Source organism: Saccopteryx bilineata, chromosome 3 (genome assembly GCF_036850765.1).
Source record: "Saccopteryx bilineata isolate mSacBil1 chromosome 3, mSacBil1_pri_phased_curated, whole genome shotgun sequence".
Classification (NCBI taxonomy): Eukaryota; Metazoa; Chordata; class Mammalia; order Chiroptera; family Emballonuridae; genus Saccopteryx; species Saccopteryx bilineata.
The window spans coordinates 196011691-196025155 of NC_089492.1; the positions used below are offsets into that span (position 1 = coordinate 196011691).

The 13465-nt window shown below is 46.3% G+C and overlaps 1 protein-coding gene across 4 annotated transcripts in view; it reads left to right on the plus strand.

The window, feature by feature from the left end:
* SLC22A23 (solute carrier family 22 member 23) overlaps positions 1–13465 on the plus strand; it is a 212744-nt gene that overhangs the window by 176508 nt on the left and 22771 nt on the right. For all 4 annotated transcript variants that reach the window (XR_010730409.1, XR_010730410.1, XR_010730411.1 and 1 more), the window contains exon 5: positions 5830–5957. Coding sequence is in view for 1 of the 4 variants with exons in the window: in XM_066268495.1 (XP_066124592.1) it covers positions 5830–5957 (128 nt within the window). In the remaining 3 variants the exon portion in view is untranslated. The remainder of the gene's footprint in view (positions 1–5829; positions 5958–13465) is intronic.

Below are 13465 nucleotides of genomic sequence, written 5' to 3' on the forward strand. Positions count from 1 at the left end.
TGCAGCAAATTTAAATACGTGGGGGCCATCGTAAAGCTTCCGTATTCCATACATGTGCTCTTGGGCTTGTGGCATTCTGGAACACCCAAGGAAGCACTGTTAGAACAGTACCTCCCAAACTGCAGATCACCTGAGCACCACACAGGCATGTGGGGTTTGTTTCCTTGTCCACTGAGGGGAAGAATGTGGGCTCCTGAGTCTGACTGCCCAGGTTCAAATTCAGCTCTGCCATCTAACAGCTCCAGAATCAGGACCATGTCCTTGAATTTTCTGTGCCTCGGTTTTCACATCTGTGAAATGTGGATAATGTTACTACCATATAAAAAGGCTGAGAGACTCAAACCCACAGGAACGTGTAAGAAGACTGCCTGCTGATTGTAAAATGCAGTCAGTTATGGGGAAAGTGGTTTGCAATGCATTCTGTTGCTGGAGGTGGGCATGTGTGGCAAGTGGTAATTTGCCCGTGATCTCCTTCCCAGGTGTCCTGGGAGAGTCCTGTATTGTTACTTCAGTTCACTCCAGTTCGATGGCTGCTCGTTGGACTCCATGGAGTGCAGCACCCTCCACTCCCTGGATCTTGCCTCTCTACCCCTGCTTCTCATCTCATAAATAACATTCTGGGTTTACCAGCTTGCAGCCCTCTGCCTCCTCTCTGGGTCCTGCCCCCCCCCCCCCGCACGTGTGCCTGCAGGCGCACACACACATACACACACAACGGCATGCTATGTCTGACCTATATACCTGCTCATCTCCCAAGACAGCCCAAGCACATCCCACTCTACAGAGCCTTCCTGTGTGCTCCCCCAGCAGCCCCTCTCTACTGAGCCCCCTTTGTGTCCCATTCTGTGCAGGCTTCTATCTAGATCACTTGGAGTGGGAGGGAAGAAAGTGAGTACTTTACCTATTTATTTACAGAGGTCTCCTACAGAATTTTTATGTTCCTTGAGGACAGGGATATAGTCACTTGGGATGTATTTGTGGTGACAATGCCCAATACGAATTAGAAAGAAAAATAATTCATTTGGTGAGCAAATGAATGTTTGAGCTCTAAAAGAGGCCGTGCCCACTTCTTCGATCCTGGGATCACATCACGCATTTGTGAATGGAGCTACTGTATTTTTTGCTCCATAAGACACACCTGACCATAAAACATACCTAGGGTTTTGAGGAAAATAAGAAAAAAAATATTCTGAACCAAATGGTGTGTTAAAATATTTAATAAAATACCATATTTTTCACTCCATAAGATACACGGGCATTTCCCCTCCACTTTTTTTTGGGGGGGGGGGGGAGGGAGTGCATCTTATGGAACAAAAAATACGGTATCTGAAACCTTTTCTATGAGCTTGCGATTCTCAAAGATTCTCTAAGAAGCTCACTCAACATCATTTCTCATAAAGTTGTTTATTTATTTTTATCAATTTTTAGTTATCTAACTCTTGTCTTTAGGCACAATTTGGGGGAGGGGCGATGGGTGGAAAAACGAGTAATAAGGTTGACAGGTCCCTCAGGGGCAGGACAGTGTCCCTGAGGCCTGCAAGCCCGGGTGCCATGGGACTGCATGTGTCATAGGACTGCGACTCTGGTCTCTGTGGTCCTTTAAGAGGCTATCCTTGCTGCCATTTAATACCTACACTGATAGGATTTCAATAACAAAAATGTCTGCCTTTTATGCGTAATACAAGGCTTCACCTTGAAGACAAAATGTCATCAAATACACACGGCTTTGTATTTTCCTGGAGTGGTCGCTTCCCATTCAGGGATCAGGATGGCTCCTAGTGAGCCCTCAGTGTGGTTCCCCCACCCGGCTCCCACCCTACCGGCAGAGCTTCAGGTGAAGTAGAGGAAGAGGACTGCAGCTTGCTGGGGACAGAAACCCGCTGTGTGGGTGCTGTTCCCTTGTTTGTTTGCTGCCCCTGTGCCTACAGCCCTGGGCACCTGGGGTCTCCCCCCCCCCACCCAGGGAGGCCGTGGAGCTGGGGCTCCTACCCTTGGCCAGTCTCCTGTCCTTCAGGCTTTGTTCTTCACCCCATATTGAATTCCTTCATGGTACTGGTTTTCAAAATCCATTTCTTGTTATGGGGTTCACTCCATAAACATCTGATAGGTTGTTTTAAGTTATTTTTAAAAGACTCAAACATTCCCATGCTCTATACTATATTTTATACTTCAGAGACCCCCTGCAGAACAGCACAGACTGTCAGATTAACATAGTCACTGGTTCCCTAAACTGCCTTTTAATAAGGTTCTCCTAGGCAGCAAACTATATTTGAATTACTCATAAATGTGTCTTGGTAAGGAAGGCAGTAGTTCTGCACTGGTGTCCACAGTGTGGCCCCAAACACAGACCGCAGCCAGGTGTGGCCAGCACTGCCCCTGTGCCCCATGGTTATGTGCAGTGGAAGGTGGCCTGTCGCACTACAGGACATCATATGGGGCATCTTCAAGTTGGGGATGCTTCTTAGCTGGCCCGAGTCTCTTTAGCCTCTGATCAGCACCTAGGATTCTGCCATCACCCACTATGTGGCCTGTGGTTCAGAACAGCAGTGTGTGAGGGCTCTTCCCAAATCAGGACCTAACACTGATAATCAGAGCAGTAGAATGACCCGCTTCTCACACTCAGCAACTTGACCAGACAAGATTAGAGTGGAGTTAAGTACAACACAAAGAATAGCTTGATTTCATAGCCGTGCACAAATCCAGTATGAGAGAGGGAAACTGGGCGAGGACTGGTTGTGTCCCATGTCGGAGAGCCAGTCCAAAAGGGGTTCCAAAGAGGACAGTAATGCAGACTATGTTTTATGATAACAGTTTAATAAAACTAAAAATGAACAAACCGAGATTGCAACCTCACCACTATGTCATTCTCAAAACCTGTATGTTTGGAAAAATCCTAATAGAAATCAGAAAATATTTAGAATCCAATCATAGTGAGAACTACATGTGAAAACTTGTGAAACGTAGCTAAAAATTATAACTTAGATGAAAATTCAAAGCCTGAAATGCATATATGGGAAAGGAAGAATTGAAGTTAATGATCGGTATGTCCATGTCAAGAAATTAGAAAATGACACTAAGCCCAAATAGATCAGAAAGATGGAATTAAAGTAGATGAGTGGTACAAAGGTTGGCATTTGTGTTAGGTTATTTCATTATAAAGTATATACCTTTTTAAAATGTGCCAAGGCCCTGGCCATTTGGCTCAGTGGTAGAGTGTCAACCTGGTGTGCAGGAGTCCTGGGTTCGATTCCCGGCCAGGGCACACAGGAGAAGCGCCCATCTGCTTCTCCACCCCTCCCCCTCTCCTTCCTCTCTGTCTCTCTCTTTCCCTCCCGCAGCCAAGGCTCCATTGGAGCAAAGTTGGCCCCAGGCGCTGAGGATGGTTCTATGGCCTCTGCCTCAGGCGCTAGAGTGGCTCTGGTTGCAACAGAGCAACGCCCCAGAGGGGCAGAGCATCGCCCCCTGATGGGCATGCCAGGTGGATCCTGGTCGGGCGCATGTGGGAGTCTGTCTGACTGCCTCCCCATTTCCAACTTCAGAAAAATACCAAAAAAAAAAAAAAAAAAAGTGCCAAGATGTTCATATCTACATTAATGTCTATCTGATGCCTGTTATAATATATTGAGTGTTTCTCTTTGCTTGAATTGTACTCAAAATTAATTTGTAGAAAGTACAGGTCATTACAACAAACATTAACTTTATATTTTTTTAAGTGTTGATCTTTTTTTATTGATTGATTTTAGAGAGAGGGGAGAGAGAGAGAGAAGGGAGGGGAGATAGCAGGAAACAGCAACTTGCAGTAGTTGCTTCTCATATGTGCCTCAACGAGGCAAGTCCAGGGTTTTGAACCAGCAACCTCAGTATTTCAGGTTGATGCTTTATCCACTGCGCCACAGGTCAGGCATTTATTTTATTTTTTTTAATGAGTGACTACAATTTGAAATGTAGGTTTTAGTGGCTTTCCAAGGGCTTTTCCAGTTGTCTTTTCCATTGAAAACACACAAGACTTCCTGATCCCGTCTTATGGCTTGAACAATGCCTGCTCTAGGCCAGCCCTCCCGTATCTTGTACCTCTGTGCAGCTGCGCAGTAGGGTGGCCCTGTAACTCTTTAAGGGGCCTCCCAGGTTTCCAGCATGTATTGCCGTTCAGATCAGACCATCCCAAATGTACCCCCAAATCCAGTGGGTACCTGTCTAACTCTTTCTGCAAAAATGCAGTCACAAGCAAGTAGAAACTCGATTTTTGCTCAACAAGGTAAGAAAGAGGCAGCAGTTACTAGATATCATTAGTTATGTGACTTAGATATAAAAATTTCCACTGGCAGCTTTTTCCAGCCTCTGGATTACTTTAATTAGAGATTCCCCTGAGCCCTCAAAGCAGGTAGGTGTTGGGTGGTTACAATGAAACTTATCAGTGCCTATCATGATTCCTGTGTAACTGAAATCAAATACAACCATGACAGAAGTCCTGGGCCGACAAGGGCTACAACGGTCATCCTTCCAATATTGGCTTCTTCCATTCAGAGGTGCTTGCTGCCTGTTTTATAATGAAACCCTGAAGGAACCCAGCCAAACCATCCCTGTGCATGCTGTCTGGCCGTCTGCACACCAGGCACAGTGGAGGAGTTACAGCCAAGACCTTGTGGCTCTACAAAGTCTAAAATGTTCTCTATTTGGACTTTTACAGAAAAAGCGAGCTCAAAACAGGATCATTGTTCTCTTTGACTTGCAAATATTCTCATAAACATAAACTTAACAAAATACATGGATAATACAACCTGAGTTCTGTTCTATCGGCCCTCACAAGGTTTTACCCTAAAAACAAAGCAGCTGTCTTGCTACCAAAACGTGAAAACTGCTGTATTATGGCACCGTCTCAGGGAGAGGTGCTGGTTAGCAAGATGAAACATTATTTAAGTAAGCCCTGCAAAATTCTTCAAATCTTTAAAAACTGACAATGACTGTCAGGGTGCTAGTGTTGGAGACATTATTTTGAACTCAAAAATCATCCTATTAACATTTGTTTCTTGTGACAAAATATAAATGCAGGCCTTCAATGAGTTGCTCAGTCATACATGGTTTAGAAATACATGGTTATTTTTAAAAATATTATATATGTTCGGCCTTGGCCAGTTGGCTCAGTGGTAGAGCGTCGGCCTGGCATGCAGAAGTCCCGGGTTCGATTTCCGGCCAGGGCACACAGGAGAGGCACCCAACTGCTTCTCCACCCCTCCCCCTCTCCTTCCTCTCTGTCTCTCTCTTCCCCTCCCGCAGCTGAGGCTCCATTGGAGCAAAGATAACCCGGGCGCTGGGGATGGCTCCTTGGCCTCTGCCCCAGGCGCTAGAGTGGCTCTGGTCACAACAGAGCGATGCCCCAGAGGGGCAGAGCATCGCCCCCTGGTAGGCAGAGCATTGCCCCTGGTGGGCGTGCCGGGTGGATCCTGGTCGGGCGCATGCGGGAGTCTGTCTGTCTCTCCTCGTTTCCAGCTTCAGAAAAATACAAAAAATAATAATAATAAAAAAAATAATAAAAATATATGTTTATTGATTTCTTGACAAAGCTAGTAGGATGTTGTTGCTTCCTGCTACATTTTAAAAATCATGATCTTATACTAGCTAAAAGAGAATTATCAACACTCGGCATCCACAGTCCTGTTGCCCCTAATTGGCTAATGAGAGTCCTGAGTGTTTGTGGGTCTGTCTCCCCAGCACTAGGCAAACACTGAATGCAACATCTCCTGCAAAGTTTGCCCACCCAAAACGTAAGCCAAACTCCTGCTGCCCTCCAGAACCGGAAGGCACTCACAGAGTCCCTTTGTGTCTTTCAAGGGTATTCCCCGAGTCCCTCCGGTGGCTAATGGCTACCCAGCAGTTTGAGTCTGCAAAGAAGTTGATCCTGCACTTCACCCAGAAGAACTGCATGAACCCCGAGAGTGACATCAAAGGCGTGATGCCCGGTGAGTACAACCCAGTGCCTGTCAGCCCTGAGGGATGCACCACCTGCCCTGGACCGAGTCACAGAACAGTTGTCTGATGCTAAGGGCATTGAAACTCTCTCCAACCCTCTAGGTGTTGGGTCTGTCCTGACGAAGTCTGACACCCTGTGGGTCCCACACAACCTGTCCAAAACCAGAAGGGAGATGTGAGCGAGCCTAATAGGCATGGTCACAGGGAATATTTGGGAGGGGTACAAAAGCTACGTCCAGTGCACAGCCCTGCCTGCCTGCCTGCCTGCTAGGTGTAAATATGGCAGAGTACTGGGTGGGTGCAGTAAATATGGTCCCGAGCACAGCCTTCAGGAACCTGCTGTTGTCTTTACCTGTTGTGACCTCTCTGTGGGGCAACTGAAGAAGTAAGAAAGTGAAGAGTTACGTATACGTGTTCAGACCTGTGGAATTCATGCATCTGGGGACATCATCACCTGACAGATCGGGCTTGCAAGCTGCAGCTCCTCAGTATCACAGAGGCTGTTCAAATCCAGAGTCCCAGGCCCGTCCTGGCACCCAGAGTCTGATCCAGTAAACTTGGGTTAAGTCCTAAGAACTTGCACTTTTAGTAAACACTAGAGATCCTGACACCCGACCCGAGGTGCACAGACCTCCTTCTGAATGCCCCTCATGCCCCAGACCCAAACTCCAACCCACTGCCTCTACCTGAAGACCTGGTACCAACGTACTGTTATAAATTTCCCAGGAAGTAATCTGCAGCCCCTGTCCCAGAGAGACATGCACACATCCCACCATGCTTTAAAATTCCATACCACAGGTATTTACTAAACCACATGCCAGGCACTGTTCTAGAGCAGAGAAAGACAAGCAAAACCTTGCTCCTGTGGAGCTTATGAGCCAGAGGGGAAAGGCAGACAGTGCACAGTTAGATGTGGGATGGATCAGGAGGGATGAACACAGGAACAAAATCTACCCAGTGGAGGGATCCAGGCTGGTGGTGAGTGACCACAGTCAGAGAACTGGGGAGCCTGGCTCCAAGGGAACAGGTGAGCAGACACCAGAATAAAGTTGGGGACTGTGCCCATTCCCAATGGGAATGGAGTGCAAATAAGGGAAGTCAGAGCGCACAACCAGGAAACCAGGAAGGGCTTTCAGGCACGCTCTGCCGTGGTTGCCAGGCAGGCTGTTCATCGCCTCCTGGTTCAGATCTGGGGTTCAGTGTCAGTAGTAGTTCCCCAGATGCTGCTTCTGCTGCTGCTCGGCCAGGATGATATCCCTGCCTTGGCCTGTGCCCACCTGGGAGAGGACACTTCCACTTCAGCATAGGCAGGAATTCAGGAAGCCTAGCACCTCTGCGTGCTGGAATAAAGAAGGACCTGAGCCAGGTCTGCTGCACATGAAGAGCACTGAGCACCTACGCCGCGCAGGCGGTATCTGGAGTCCCTTCTATCGGGTGGTGAGGATCAGAGACAGGACATTTACCTAGTGCTTATATGTCAGTCACTCTTCAGAATGACTCGCAAACATTAACTTATATCTAATATGTAATCCTAAGTGCTCTTCATGTGTTAACTTATACTTCTTCCCAACCTGAGTCCTCTGAGGGAGGTATCGTAATCAGCTACATTTGCAGGTGAGGAAACAGAGTCACAGAGAGCTTTGAGTATCTCGCTGGAGGTCACCCATCCTAGTGAGTCTTTGAACTGGAACTTGGACCCGGAAAGTCCAGCAGAAGCAGCTTCCCTGTGTGGCTCTGAGGGCTAAGGGCAAGGCGGAGATGAATGTGACTGCTTGGAAAGGATTACTGTATTTCCCCACGTATAAGACACACCCTTTTAAAAAAACCTTTGGGTCTAAGAACTGGGTGCATCTTACACAGTGTTTGTAGTTTCTTTTACTTGCATTTCCCACTTTATCGTGCTTGTTTTTGCGCTCATTGTTCTAGATTTTTTTACTTGCATTTACCACTTTTTCACGCTTGTTGTCTTTGCACTTCATTGTTTCGCACTTGTATATTACAGTAGGTTACGTTTTGCCACAATCTGCCCAAAAACAGCTTAGAAAAAATTTTTGTACAGTGCTGAATTCAAGTTAAAAGTGATCCAGTTTGCAAAAGTGAATAGAAATCGTGCTGCTGAACATAAGTTTTGTCCTCCTCCAACTGAGAAATCAATCCAAGACTGGCTACGGGAAGAAGAAACTCTACTGAAAATGCCATGGCAGAGGGAGGCCATGAGAAGCAAGACAGCAAAGTGGCCTGATTTAGAGAGGGAACTGAAGATATGGATTGAGGAGCAAAGGGCAATTGGCACTCCTGTGTGCACAAAGATGGTTCAGCATGAGGCAAGAAGAATTGCTGATGAAAAAGAAGTTACTGATTTCAAAGGAGGACACAATTGGTGCTTTAGGTTCGTGAAACGGAATGGACTAAACATGTGTACATGCGCGTGACTTGTCCAAAAGATGCCTGAAAGCTATGAGCAGAAGGTCCTTGAATTTCATTGTTTTGTCATTCAATGTCAGCAGACACATCAGTTTGAGTTGGGACAGATTGCAAATAGGGACAAAGTCCCCCTTCAATTTGATGTCCCAAGTAACAGAACTTTGATAAGAAGGAGGTGAAAACTCTAACTGTGAAGACAAGTGGACATGAAAAGAACCTTTATATGGTTGTTTTAGCTTGTTGTGCTGACGGAAGCAAGCTGCCTTCTATGCTGATTTCTAAACACAAAACACTGCCAAAAGAAGACATTCCTCGAGGAGTGATTGTCCACACTCACGACAAGGTTTGGGTGGATCAGGATGGGATGAAGATATGGTTTGAGAAAGTTTGGAGAAGGAGACCAGGTGGGCTCTTATGCAAACCTGCCCTGTTGGTGCTTGATCACTTCAGGGCACACATAACAAAAAACACAAAGAAGATTGCTGCAGAGCAAGAAACAAAACTCGCCATCATACATGGAGGCTTGACATCCCAGCTCTAACCACTTGATATCAGCATTAACAAACCCTTCAAAGCTGCCATGAGAAATGAATGGAACCAATGGATGAAATCTTCTGGGGACAATTTGACACCAGCAAGAAGAGTGAAGAAAACAAATATAGGATGAGTTTGTACCTCGGTGAAAAGATCCTGGGATAATATCAAGATTGGATCGTTGTCAAGTCATTTAAGAAGTGTGGCATTTCAAATGCCATAGATGGAACTGAGGACGAGATAATATATGAAGACAGTGATTTGTCATCAGACATAGATGAGGTCAAGCTAATGAATGGGAGTTATGACAGTGATGAGGAGTTGTATGAATGTTATAATGAATAAAACTTGAGGCCAATAACTTTCTGTAATACATTTTTTTTTCAAATTTCGGGCCCCAAAATAAAGGTGTATCTTTTACATGGGCGCATCTTATACATGGGGAAAATATGGTAAGTCTTGAATTCACTTTTCTCTGTCTGAGCCACATTTGCTGATTTGGGAATGTCCAGCTCTCCTCCCCAAACTTCTACAGGCCTCATTTATTAGAAAGTTAATGTTCTTAAGTCTTCCAGCGTGATTTCCCTAATTAAATCACATGCACCACTTCTTTCAGGTTAAAATATTATCTGGAAAAAGCTTGTTTCCTCAGTCCCAGTTATACTCATTCATTTCTCTCCTATTTTTGGAAAGTGGTATCAAGTCTTTTCCACCTTCCTTTGCTTATGAGTTTTGCTGGTGTTTATTCTTATGCTGATGTCTCAGTAGGAGGCTAGAAGGAGGGAGCTGGCACATGTGACCTCACACTCACTCAGGAGGGTAGTCATAGCATCCCTCCTGGGGACACTGCATTCACATGTGCCTCTAGGTGTGTCGTGCCCAGCTCTGACACATTGATGATGGTGCGTGGCAAAAGCCACCCGAAGCAACTGGGCCCAGTGCTTGAGGGAAGATAGGTGTCTGTTTCATCTAAATCAGCTATTTCTAACTATTTTTTAGGCAGGATCATTTTTCTGCTTGGAAGCTTCTTCCCGTAGCCTCACCTAATCCACCTGCCAACAGCTAGTGTGCGACTCAGCTTCTTACCTGCCATGACTGTGTCCTCACTGCCACCCTCACCCTCAAGTCTGTAGGCTAGATTCTCCAAGTCCTTCAACTGTTCTGAGACCCTGTCTCAGCCATGTCTGCCTCCCAAATGCCCTGGCCTTCCTTGGGCTCTCAGAATGCACCAGGTGCCTTCTGTCTGCAGGGCCTTCCCATTCTACTTCCCTGTCCTCAACCTCTCTGTCATTCAGCCAGCCCTCAGACACCAGGTTAGCCTGCTTCCCAGACCCAGGCCAGCTCTCCAGTGGTCCATCCACACTGCTGCAGGAGCCTGGCCTCATTGCCAGCATCCAGCAGTAACACAGTTTGTGTGGCTCCTCAGGGCCTGGCATCCTGGTTTCACAAGAGACCTGACTCCTAGCAGGCATTCCGTGAATGTCTGCTGACTAAATGAGACCTGGTCTCCTGTGGCCAGGAAGAGGCAGGACACTTTCTCATGGGAGTCAGCCACAGTTGCTTGTTTTCTGGCCTCTGGATAGATGAGTGTCTCAGGTTTGGCTCTAGGTATATGAATATAGGGGAGTTCCTGCCCCTCAAGTGCATCCTAACCTTGGATTCAGGCTAGACAACAACCTCCTGTTCCAAAATTTTCCATGCCCTTTCCTCTTTTAAACAAGTCTTCAGTTTATTGTTGGACAGTCATTAGTGTCACATGATGTGGCCAACTACTGACAGCTCTTCTTGTATTATAATTCCCAAGGTTTTGAACATTTTTACTGCAGGAGTAGAGTCCTGCTGGTTTCAAATGTGGGCACTATACAGAGAAGTCTCGGAATAAGAGTGCAACCCCATGCTCCTAGTCATAGCAACACTAGCAGTCACTGGGCAGTGACCCACAAAGCATGGGAGGTCAACAGTCAGATCATCCATCCCTGCTGTACTGTGAGGCAATGGGGCCCAGAGAGGCTAAGTGTTAGGGAGCAGTGCTTCCCCACCCCCACATTCCCTTCACAGGAAAGGAGCCAGCTCTGAGGAAGGAGAGCAAACGTGCCCCCATCTTTTTCTTCTTGAGACTGAGCCACACACAGGGAGTAGTCCTGTGTCCTCACACATCAGGCCCTCTTTGAACAGTGCCCCACAGGAACCAGCCTGGCCCAGCCTTCCCAGGGTGGGCAGATGGGTCTGCGTGCTGCCAGCGTCGCAGCCTCGGGTCCTTCCCAGGGATGGAACAAGGGTTCTGTCCTCACCTGCCTCACTCTTTGTCTTGTCCATCTGTTTGGAGTCTGAGGTAAGAAACAGGCCGTGTATCAGGCCACCACAGGGTCCCGAGCAGTAGGTAACTTGTCTAAAGCCACACCACTGGCAAGTGGTGAAATTATGGTCAACCTTAGCTCCCTGCATCTAACCACTCTAGCATGCAATTCATTCAGCCCCTTCACTGCACCCCAGGTCAGGAAAGGAGACCCCACCCGGCCACCAGTGCCCTCTGACTGTGCATCACAAGGATTAGCTGCAGAAAGGGCTGCAGAAGGACGAGTAGGAGGCGCCTGGCTGCTTGCATAGGAGGCTCAGGTGGAAGATTTCTAATTTGACTCTACTTGTTCTTGTTTTGAAATATTTCTAGTGGCTCTAAATTAGGAGGGTTAAAGAGTTTTGGCAGAGAATCAGGGAAAGGAATTAATAGTTGTTTCCTGGATCCTCAGAGTCCAGCCTACTCTCAGTGCCCCTTTTTGCTTCTGTTTTGTCCATGTGCAAGGACTCTACAAAGTCCGGCAGATGTCTGCCTGGTAACCAGAGAGAGGGAAAGGCCTCTTTCCATTCCCTATTCAGTTACCTTCTGGGGACCTAGTAGTCATCTACTGTTTCCTATAGCTCAGCTGGTAGATTTTTGTCCCAAAAGAGCAGACCTAGTGCTGAGAAGGCAGACTGATGATATGTGTAACAGAAACAAAGTATCAGTAGCCCCAGACAGGGTAATTTGATTCCATTTGGAATAATGTGGTTACCTCTGTAGACTACAGTCAATTCTTTAGAGGCTCAAGAGTTTAAGGCTATAAAAAAAAAAAGAAAGAAAAGAGAAAAACTCAGGTCACAATTACCATTGCTATAGCTTCTTTAGCAACATCTATATTATATATAATAATGTGTTAGGAGTTATGTTTGGGACAAAACCTTCAAACTTATATAAACATGCTAATGGACATTTACATTTTCTTCCTGTAAAATTTTCATGGTGACCGAGTGTAACTATTACAGTCTATTCCTGATAAGTTTTGCAAAAGTGAAGTTACTCAGATCATTGAATCCAATGTGATCTGTTACAGAAAATGTTCCTATGCTTTTTAAAAGTTTGTTAGATTTTTAACCACGGGGAAAGTATCTTTGTAAATCCACTTACTCTGTGTGTACAGAGGGGAACATAAAAGTCAGGGAGCCCTGAGGACAGGCCCTGTGGAAAGCCAGCCAAAACACCAGCTGTCTGGCTTGTACGTAGACTTCAAACTTTGCACCTAAATTTTGGAAGAAAGTAAGTTCTGGAAACTCAGATGACATGGTATCTCAAACATAGGAAAGTTTTCCTCCTCCTCTCTATGCCCTAGCTGCTGACACTGATCCCCCAAAATATTTTTTAAATAAAAAACTAAATATTTATGGTTAAGTAACATATGTTCCTTATAACCGTTAACTGGTGAGGCTGTGGCCCTCTTGCCACTGGATGGCAGGAAGAAGGCAGAAGAAGAGAGAAGGAGGGCAGGAGCAGGTGGCAAGGAGTGTGAGAGGGTACTCTTCAGAGAAACAGTCCCCTGAGGGTCCTGAGGCTCTGGGTCCCTCTGCGGCAACCCTGTTTCTTCTGAGCAATATAAAGGCTTTATCAGTAGAGGGGGACCTTATTTTGGAACAATTTTAGGTTTACAGAAAAGTTGCAATATAGTAAAGAATTTCTTAATATCCCTGATTCAGTCTCCTCCCTCGTCAGCATCTGACATTACCATGGTACCGTTGTCACAACCAAGAAACTGCCATTGGTATACAGCTGTTAACCAGACACCAGCCTTTCTCTGAATGTTACCATTCTTCCCATTAATAACCTCTTCCTGCTCCAGGATCCCATCCAAGATGGCATTTAGTCATCTTGTTTCCCCAGTCCCCTCCGGCCGATGACAGCCTCTCAGTCTTTCCTTGTCTTCGTGGCCTTAACAATCTTAAAGAGCACTGACCACTCACCCCAAAAGGTCAAGTCTTTTCCTCTTTCAGTTCCTGAATATGGAATCATTCCTCCAGAGACAGGCCTGGCTAGGTGAGCAGGTAGGGGCTGGGCGGCTGAATGTGTGGCTTTTCTGCTCACAGAGGCACAGGGATATTGCGGAGGTCCAGACACTGCCTCATTTGATTTTCCCTATTAAATTGTCAAATCAACACCAGGACTTTGGCAAACTCATTAACCCTGCCAAAGTGGCGTTGGAGCGCTGTTGGGTCAGTCCAGAATGGCTTTTGG